Source organism: Bacillus rossius, chromosome 1, assembly GCF_032445375.1.
Source record: "Bacillus rossius redtenbacheri isolate Brsri chromosome 1, Brsri_v3, whole genome shotgun sequence".
In the NCBI taxonomy this organism is placed as follows: domain Eukaryota; kingdom Metazoa; phylum Arthropoda; class Insecta; order Phasmatodea; family Bacillidae; genus Bacillus; species Bacillus rossius.
The window spans coordinates 96,620,138-96,630,698 of NC_086330.1; the positions used below are offsets into that span (position 1 = coordinate 96,620,138).

At 35.2% G+C, this 10,561-nt stretch overlaps 1 protein-coding gene across 2 annotated transcripts in view; it reads right to left on the reverse strand.

Annotated features, from left to right (window-relative positions):
* Positions 1–273: 273 nt before the first annotated feature.
* Positions 274–10,561, reverse strand: part of LOC134540490 (E3 ubiquitin-protein ligase CCNB1IP1-like) — a 44,884-nt gene continuing 34,596 nt past the window's right edge. Inside the window, exons 1-5 of one of the 2 annotated variants that reach the window (XM_063383303.1) lie at positions 10,192–10,560; positions 9,535–9,745; positions 6,393–6,484; positions 4,682–4,907; positions 274–737 (exon numbers count right to left, since the gene is read on the reverse strand). In XM_063383303.1, coding sequence (XP_063239373.1) covers positions 622–737; positions 4,682–4,907; positions 6,393–6,484; positions 9,535–9,745; positions 10,192–10,410 — 864 coding nt within the window. In that variant the 5' untranslated portion in view covers positions 10,411–10,560 and the 3' untranslated portion in view covers positions 274–621. Of the gene's footprint in view, positions 738–4,681; positions 4,908–6,392; positions 6,485–9,534; positions 9,746–10,191; position 10,561 lie in introns of those variants that run through there. The other variant, XM_063383312.1, reaches the window with a different exon arrangement.

Genomic DNA, 10,561 nt, shown 5'->3' on the forward strand with positions numbered 1-10,561 from the left:
AATCAGTCATCCTGAAATACTGCATCACTATATAACTGTGCACTGCCAGAATATTTCTCCTTATAAATAAAACAGCAGAGCAGCTCCTAATGTCACACAGAAGTGCATATTAAAAACTATGGAATTGGGCATATGGATTATATATCTCTGGTTATTCATACTGTGTTTGGCACCCTTATTCTATCAACATTCATTCCTATGAATGCTGTATACTAATGCACATAATTATAGGAATAAAGGAACCTAGGAATTATGAAAATAATTGCAACTGAAGCTTACTGAACTTTTTTGAATTTTTATTTACAAGACAATATACGTGTACTTCTGTTGAGGCATTGTTATTTTTCAAATGCTTGACAGTTCTGATTGTGATCACCCATCACTTGAATGCTTTACAGAGTGAAAGGAAGAAATAAAGTTAATAATTTAATAAGTATACAATATGGTCATTTATGAAAAGAAAATGTGGTGATACAAAGCAGGCCTAGACATATGTTGTTGTTGTTGTTGTTGTTGTTGTTGGTGTTGTTGGTGTTGCTGCTGCTGTCATTCACAGTGGCTAGCAAACAAAACTGTCACAGTCTTTACTTGTAAAAACTACAGCTGGGCATGTGGGTATCTTCAACTCTTGCTTTTCTGTTTCGAGCCATCAGACGATCTTCTGGAAACGCTAAACAGAGTCGATGTTCCGTCGAACTGTGCGTTGGGGATGTCTGGTTCAAAATGGAAACCAGTACCTGCAGAGAGAGAGAAAAAAAAATTCAGTGATTAGTAAATGTGTTGAATGCGTTCCCTTACAGCAGGGGTGCCCAACAATAATTAGTGAGTGCTAAATAATAAAACTCAAAAGCATATCATGTCAGCTTCTATCTTGTATGGTCATTTTAGTTTTTCCATGCTCTTCCCCTTTCACGCACTTGGTATAGTGGTAGTGTGTCTGTAAGTTCAAGCAAATGACTATAGTATCAGTAGAATCAAAGTTTTCTGTAGCTGAAAAGTATTGTCTTTAAGGCCATAACTTTAGGGCAGTTAAGAAATAAAGGTTGTGCCTGTGCCAATGGTTTCTTCCTGTAAATTGACGACCGTCTGCAAGAGAAGTCATTACCTTATTTGCAGGATGCATTTGTTTCTATAGTGAATGGCTGTGATAGGTGTGCTGACAGTTAACATGTAGGTACTTGAAAGCAGCTCAACCAGTCACGAAACACATGCGGTGCTACAGAGATTTATAACAAAGCTAGTCTCTAAATCTTTTTGCGAAAAATACACAACCCTAGTTATATTGTTTTATTTGAATTTATTGGCCAGGCAAGTAGTGTTTTCCCATTAGTGTGGTTGGCCAAGTGTAGTGAGTTATATTCATATAGTTTACATATAAATATAAGAGATTGGTGTTTTATAGTTATGCAAATCTAATTAATTATGTATTTATTACATACTAGCTGCCTGATCCGGCTTCGCACGGTTGTATTAATTGGGGGGGGAGGGGGAAATGAGACCAAATCTCTTATTTACAGTTATAATAAATGAAATAAAATGAAAATTAATTAATTTTGACAAAAATTTAATACAATGCTTTGTAATGTACCGAAGAAAAAACTAATAGCACCGATGGTTTCCCGACTCTCAAGCACGCAACGTTGTCATGGAGACGAAGTGCCCACTGTTTCCCGGGCTTAAACACCAATCAACATTGATGATCAGTTTATTATTAATAATACATTTTTAAGACCATTGATCGAAATAAAAACTACCCTATCTCTCAAGTTGGAAAAAATTACACATAAATGCCCATTTTCATCGAAATCAGTTGACTTGGTGAAGGGGACCTTTTTAGAAATCAGATGTAGTTAGTAATTGTCTTCTTAATTTGAATAATTTATATCACTTTCAAATCCCGACCGACTTTGTTGTACCAGTGTATAGTTATTTACCTGTATATATCTAAAAATTGGTGGTCTGTATTTAATGAGTGATGAGGACTACACTAACAATGAAATAGTCGTTGCCATGGAGACGAATGAAGCATCAACAATGCTACAGCCGTTGCCGTGGTGATTTTCTGCCAACTCATACATACATCACATTAGAAAACTCTAAAATTATAAGATTAAGACCATTAATCGAAATAAAAACTATCCTATCTCTCAAGTTGGAAAATATTACACCTAAATGCCAATTTTCATCGAAATCGGTTAAGTGGTTTAGGAGTCCATTGAGGACAAACATTGTGACACCAGATTTATATATATTAAGATTTGTGCAATAATTTAAGTTTATGTGGTTCATATATTAATGTGTAGGCCCTACATTTTAATATATTATCTATTCCATTCTTACAAGATGTTATGTCATTGATGTAAGTAATATAGAGCTTCTTGATCTTTAATTAATTGAAAATTTCCATAGTACCTATAGTTTTAAATGTCAAATAAAACCTGGGTGTGTTTCAGTTCATAAAATATCTTAAAAGTTTTTTTAATTTAGCTTACTTAGCTGCTGTTGATTGTTTATACAATTTGTTACCTGAAACCAGAGCACATATCTTTTTTTAAGGTTTGGAGTCCTGTTGTCATGGCAGCTATGTACTATGTTGGTCTGTACATGTATATCGATATCAGCTTTAATCTATATTAATAAAGAACAGAGTTTGTCTGTCTTAAGTTTGCGTAGCACGGAGACAGTGGGCCTAGAGCCGTGAATTTGGGTACGTGGATTCTCCAGTGGGGTTCCATTTGCACAGCTACGAGATTTTTTCAAAATTCGTCTTTATCTCTTCAATGTTTTTTTTTGTTGTGATTTTCGACCACGTTTATTGAATAATCTCCATGGCAAGAGACCGTAGCATTGTTGAACATAACAAGCCATTAGAGACTATTGTGCCTGTACAATTCCAAAGTGAAGTGTGTATTATTTGTCTGGCCTGGCATCCATCAGAGTTTTTTTTTTATAGTTTTAAATAAATTGAATACAAATGTATAAATATTCTCGAAAACAAACTTTGAATCTAAATACATATAAGAGTAGGGACCTTTTTTAGTACCAATTTTTGTGATACAGTAAAACTTTTTATAGATTAGATTTTAAATTTATACTTATAAATATAGCAAATGTACTTAAATATGATTTTTTTTAAAGATGGTTTTAGTGTACATAGTTTTCATCTTAAAATAATCTTGCATAGTATCTCATGTTAAACACAATTATAAAAATAAACATGCTTCTAAATTTTCTTTTTTTTTTACTAGGTATTGTTCAATTGCTGTTTTAATGTGTTGAAATGATTTCCAAATGTTATATTGGGCCCATTAATATACTAAAACCGTGATGTACACATTTATATTGTATGACAATTACTTCACCTCAGTTTTAGTACCTATTTGCACACGCTAATGCAGTAGCTTCTCTACACTTTGAATACAAACTAATATTTATTTGTAAGTGTAAATATTTGAAAGTGAATCAAATATGAATAGTAAACTATGTATTTAAATATTTGAAATTTATATATTTTTAGTACTGCATAACCTAATGGACTCGAATTGCTAGAGTACTATGTACTTGTGTGATAGAGGCAAAGTGATAGTCGACTTTTTCCTCGCATACTCATGCATGCACTGCCATACAATTCGACAACACTTTAGTTTAGATACTGTACAAAGTAGTAGCCATACCTTTTAAAATAATGGGAATAAATGATTGACGATTGTAAATAAATATTTGAGTTCCTTCTGATCTTAATATTCTTGCACAAAATTATATGATGAAAAATCATGTCCAATATTCCTAGGTTTTCTGTTTGGTCAGTAAGTTTATGTCCTTTTTAATGTGTACGGTATTTAAGTTGCATCAAATTTTTCAGCCAGCCAGTGGATTTTCTGGGCGTTCTAAAGTTTCCTCCACTGAATTCATTTGAAACACTGCTCCATTCTAATCTTGTCACCCTTTATCATCTCAAATGACTTAAATGTCAATGCGATGCTAGGACTTAATTCAGAGACATCCAAATACAATCAAATAGAGGGCTGCATATTTTGGATGAATGACTTTGTTCATGGAAAAACCTATTCAAACTTGTCAATAACGAAAAAAAATTACTTCAAGATCATTATAAATGTTCTATTTTAGATGCAGTTCACATAAAATGAGACTAGAGGTAGTAAAAAATCCTATTTTTAAATGATAAAATGCAATATATGATTAATATTAAAACCATAATACTTACAGCGTAAAATTGCCATGTCATTAACATTAATTTTTGTTGTTTCTTGTTTTTGATATGTGGGCCTCAAAAATACTGCTCAAGAGCTCTGCCCGGATTCACTCTGCAATGAAAGGTCTTTAATCTGGCAGCACCAACTGAACCGGTCGTGTTCAGATTTTTTCAGGTGAATTCAGGCTGTTGACCTTGTCCACCAGGTTGCGCTGCTGCATTGCCAGCATTTTTAGATAATGCATAGTTACTGTCTGTTTTTATTTCACTACAGTGTTACCTGTTTTATAGTGGACTACATTTTACATGTCTTACTTGAACACTCTTTATTCCCATTAAAACCATATTGATGTTCCATAATTCAACATGACCGTGTTCCTGAACAAGCTGCGTTAAAGACCTTCCATTCAGTCTCAAGGAAAATGTAGTTCTGCGCGTGATCGGGCGAGCAAGGGAAGAGAAGCGCACCCCTGGCAGCGGCGGGTACGGCCTTGAGGAACTCGGTGTTGACACGCTGGGAGCAGCCGTCGGCGTGGTCGCTGCCCACGAGTGTCCTGGGCGCCATGCGGAAGTCGGGGCGAGCGTTGGGCACGCGGTGGTGGTGGTGATGGTGGTAGGCGTGCAGGCGCTCGTCCTCCACGTAGTCGCTCATCGAGCCCGACGCGCAGCGCTGCTTCAGCGCCGTGTTCTTGTTCTGCACACCACGGCACTGCGTTACTGCCGTGCAACTACCACTGTCATATTCTGTGGCCACCAGAATCTGTTGTCTTAGTTTTTATCAATTAGAAAAAAAATCTATGGGTGGGTCACTCAAATTTTTAAATACATATCATCAAATCCTTACTACCTATTCGAAGGAGTGTATATTTAAGGAAAAAAATTTTAAGAAAAATGAGAGCCTCTGAAGTTTACTAGGTCAATTTTTTTTTCTTTATACCTGTCCTGTAACCATTCCTCAAGATATTGTAATTTAACATGTAATTATGTAAATAAAATAACCAAATGTATTGATTTTGGAAACTTAGTTTGTTAAACAAACAATATCAAAGGTTGAATGTTTTAACACCAAAGCTAACATTCTTATTTATTGTACATTATTTTATTTTTAACCCTTGAGACCTAGATTCGGATTCGAGAGGTATATTCGAGGTACGCTATGGGATTCGAATTCGAAATTTGGATTCGATAAAATTGGAATTTGGCCTATCACTAAAAAATACTGCTTGTTCTTGGCCATGGCCATGCCAGATTATCAAACATTGATACAGTTTCAATGGTATCACCAAAGGAAAATTAATATACAGTACAATGGCATTCAAAAACAGTTGTAATAAGCTTCTCTATAGAAAGAAAACATTTAAAGGAGCATTAGTCATCCTAGAAAAATCATCACATAAATGTACCAGTGAAATGTAACCTGCTAGAAAACAGGAAACATCATGCTAAAATGAAAACTAACATTACTGATAAACTCTGAGCGAACTAAAAACACAGGCAGCGCAGTAATGTGACCTGGCAACTACACCAATAGTTGGAATCTGTTTGGAGCCAGATTACTCAATGTGATGAACCATAGAATGACGGATTAGACCTTTCACCTTATTAGCATTTGATGAGATTCATGCTGATAGGGAACCTCACCAATGTTAGTTTGAGAAGATGAAGGATTTTAGCCTATTCCTTAACTTGCTTCTGAAGTACAAGTTAAAAACTAATTTCAAACTATTAAAAATTTACACATGTGATTGCTTTTATAATTTTTGGGGGATGGCATAGTGGAAAGCAATTTTCCTTTCACTTCTGTTTTCTCTGTTATCGCTCGTCCCTTCTCATACCGTCATAGCCAGCTATTATGTGGGTGTAACTGTGAGGCCAGCATGCGAAGGGTGGTTTCTAAACATTTATGTACTTAGGGACTGACATAGAAACCAACATCCAAAGGAAATCTTAAAAAATATCAAAGTAATTACAACAATCCTGCAAAAACAACTGATATGATAAAGCTTCATTTCAATTTCTACAAACTGTTTCATTTCTAAACTGTAACAAAATTATATTAAATATGTTGTGATATTTCAAAGTTATTCACCTACAGGACATGATATTATATTTATCATTTTTCCTCAAGCGAAATGTTTCATTAGGGAATATATTCTGAAGCAGCAATGGCTTAACTTGCCTGGAGTTTTTGTACTTGTTGGTTTTTGAGAGACAGCTGTTGGTTCAGGTCTGCTATCCGCTGCTGCAAACTCTTTTCTTCTTCCTTCATGTCTTGATTCGACCGACAAAAAACAACAGTAAATTTATGAACATTAATTGTTCTATGAAGAATACTTGGCAAACACTAGTGAAGATACTCACTAGCATATGTTGCTGTTTGCTAAAATACTTGAGCAGCAGCAGGAAGTAATGATTTTTGTCACATTATTGCACAAACAAAGCTTAAGGCAACATGACAGCCAACATGATGGACTTCAAACCACTTGCATAATGACTTGTAGGTAAATGAGATACAGTCGTACTGGAACTAAACCACAAACCATTCCCATGCCTTGGTAATAATGTTAATTAATTCTCCAAGGAGGCAGCAAAGTTTTTGGATAGATGTAAATCGGATTACTTTCACATTAAAATAAAATAGACTAAAGTAACTAATGATAGTACAGATTTAGCAAGTCTTAGCACAGTTACCTAGGTGATAGAACCAAAACTAAGTTATGAAAAGTGTGTAAACATGAGAGTGTCACTCCATAATAAGTAAATTTAAGAAAGTTGACAACTCAAGAGTCAAAACGAATATTGTCTAGCTCTTAACAGATCTGCTTGCCTACAGAACCTACTAGTTTACAATAGTTATGTGTTTTGTCAGATTTTATATGCAGGGTGTCTACCAGATCTAGTAAATGAAATTCCCTGATTTTTCCAGGTTTTCCAGGTCTAAAACTGAATTTTTCCAGGTTTTCTTTAACACAATTACGACATTCCACGAAACTGAAAAAACTGCATAACAATACATTGATGGGTTTCAAAGTATTTCAACTTACTTAAATTAGTACAAATATTACCTTCTTCTAGACGTGGCCAAAGTGACTCAATTGATGGCAAATAAAACATGCTGCTACAAATATTTCACACACAAAAAACATTAGTAAAAGGAAGCTCCCGTCAATTTCGCAGTGACTAAACTTTTGCGTCTATAGCACGTGCTTCAGAACAAGCCAAATCCAACACTCGAGCCTTCTTAAACTGCAATGCCTTGATCTCCTCTTCAACTCTTCTTTTTTCTGCCTTCTTCTTGTCTGTAGCTTCCTTTTCTTTTTGTTTTGTTTGCAGGGCTTCCTTACGCCTACAACTAGCATTTCTTACATATTGTAACATGGACTTGATGATATCAACATGCTCTACACCTCCAGAACGTTGAACAAAGTCATACACTTGTCTTTGTGCAATCAGTGTTTCTTCCTGCAAGTTTTCAGTCAGCAGATTAGAATTCACTGAAAATCCTCTTTCCAATTATGCATTTCCATCATCATCCTCACAAACTTTAGAAGGCCTGTTTTGGCAGCTACTGTATGTGCCTTAAGAATGAGCATCCACAAGTGATCAAGGCGCCCATCTTCTCGAGAAAAAGACGAGAACAGTGCTTCAGAATCTTGCGAGGAACATACCAACTGATATGATCACTCAATGTTATCAGCTTCTTGTCCTGATAGCCACCTGTTTCGAAGACAACATTCTAAACTGTACTTCACACTCTGTTTCCTCACACCCAAATTTAAAGCCACAGACGGACATAAGCAGGAAATTCCTTTGGTAAGTTTGTACTTCAGGGGACTTTTGTCTTGAAGTTTTTTTACCAAAACCTTTGGACAAGTCCTAACATCATTTATCAGTAACAGAACAGACTTTTCTGGTACTTTTTGTTTCTTGATGGCATGACGTACTGCATAACCCAACTTGATATTGTTAACAGTAAATAGATTTTCCTGGTTATCTACATCCAATCAAGATACATTGTGTTTTTTTCCCTAAAGCTCTTCAGTACCTCTGGTTTCACAAACTTTCCTGCCAAAGCTAATAAAATGTTTACCAGTGAATCATACAGAAAAGGTGCCATGGGTGCTTCACATTGGAACATTGTAAGAAACAATTCCAGCTCTGATGCCAAAGAGTGGAAGAATGTAAATTTTACTTCTAGAAGATTATCTTCAAGAGCACTTTTCACTACATTGAAAGACAGATGAAATAGAAACTTCACTAACAAATTTCTTTGGAACATTGTAAGAAACAATTGCAGCTCTGATGCCAAAGAGTGGAAAAATGTAAATTTTACTTCTAGAAGATTATCTTCAAGAGCACTTTCCACTACCTACATTGAAAGACAGATGAATACAAACTTCACTAACAAATTTATTTAGGTGGGGTAACATTTTCATGGCACGCTCAGCAACTGCAGTATTTTCTAACCATCTTATTGCACAAAATTTCTTGAGAAAAAGCTCTGATCCAGTTATTCTAATGTAATCTGCCCTCCTTGCAGGTACATTCTTAAACAAAAAGTAACTGTGCCTCAAAAAACTAACAACGTCCCATTGTGTAGCAGAAATTCCAGTTTTTAAAGCACCATGGACCGTATGAAGCCCATAGCTACCAATTTCTAGCAACGATGGCGAATCTTCACCAAAAGTGTCTGTGATATGTATTTTCAAAGCTAACAAAAATGCCCAGTTTACGTTGGGGGCATCCATAATTACTTAAAATTAAATGCACCTGTCTGTGTAATCCGAACGCGGGAAGCACATGCCGCAGCACATACGTCAGCAGGATAACAGACCAGCTTTAACCAGTTTGTATCACGTGATTTAACGCCACTTCCGAATCCGATGGTAAATAAAAGAAAATGGACGTGGGAACTGTTCGTTATTTGCCATTCAAAAATAAAAATGGGAGGGGATACACTTGATGCTACGTCAATGCAAGCTGATCAATAAACAAAAAAGTATTGCCAACTACAACCTACCAAAAAAAATTCCCTGATTTTTCCCTGATTACAATATTCCCTGATTTTTCCAGGTTTTCCAGGGTCAGTAGACACCCTGTATATGTTATGCGTACATCTGTGGTATGCTTGTGTTTCAAAACTGCTTATTCACAAATAGCTTTTACCATTATAGCAAGAGCTATATATCTCATGTATTTGAGGAACTAGAACTGTGTTATAGCTGTTGATAATTGTTAAAAATTAAGTTAGAATTGTCTTGGGTTGTGCTCTGGTACAGAACACACACAATCTACGTAATCAGTAACTATGAACTGTGTACCTTTCATTCTATTTGTCAGCATTTTCAGTTTGCTTGTCAACTTCCCCACTGCAGTCTCGTGCACTGTCTCCAACTCTGCTATTGCATCCTTTGCTCTTTTCGCAGACATGGCATGGAACATGTACTGCTGCGATATCTGGTAGTTCCAGAAAGAAACGGCACGGTTGCATATCTCAAAAATTGTCTCGATCCGCATCCCAGCCAGCACCATCTGAACAAAACAAAAATGGTTCTAGTCAGTTAACAAAACAGAACGAAAATTGCTACTTCAATCTATGCTTAAGTGCTGCACTTGATAGTTTATAATGGTATGATTTTAAATTATGTTATTCAATGATGTGATTTATTTTTAAGAATATTACAAACTTAAGTTACTGAAGTTACAGAAATAAAAATTAACAATACCTTTCGAATTTGTTTTCTCAAAATGTTTTAATATTTCTGAATAAGCCAATTAAAACTATGTGAAATAATATACTACTTATCAGCCAGTAGGAAAAATTAACAAACCCTATAGTGTAACATTTTAATTTTCTTTGTTGTTGTCTGAACAAAATAAAAAATAAATACAGTAAGGCATTAAAGGCTAAAATAAAGAATTGTAGGTTAAACTCACAAACAAAAATAGCAAATACAACATTACAACTACGAACTCACTGATTTAAATTCTTCTGAAGGATTAAGATCTACTTCTACGATGTCATACTTTTGCGGAAGAACAGTTTTACATGCGGGGCACTTATTTTCTCCCTGAGAGAATTCTCTGGCACCATCTTCTTGGCAGAAAGCATGTGAGCAACTCGTTACCCATGCACGTGTTAGTAGTGGCTTTTTGCATTTCTTATAATTACATATCATATGCAACTCTGAAGACATATCTAATTCACACTTCTACTAAAAAAAATTTAATTTCAATATGATATGCCTTATTATTTTCGAATTTTGAAATAGGCGCTTACATTTCAATGATATAGTAATGGCTTTATATTATTATGACGTTGAAACAAGAAATAACATTAAAAAAAAA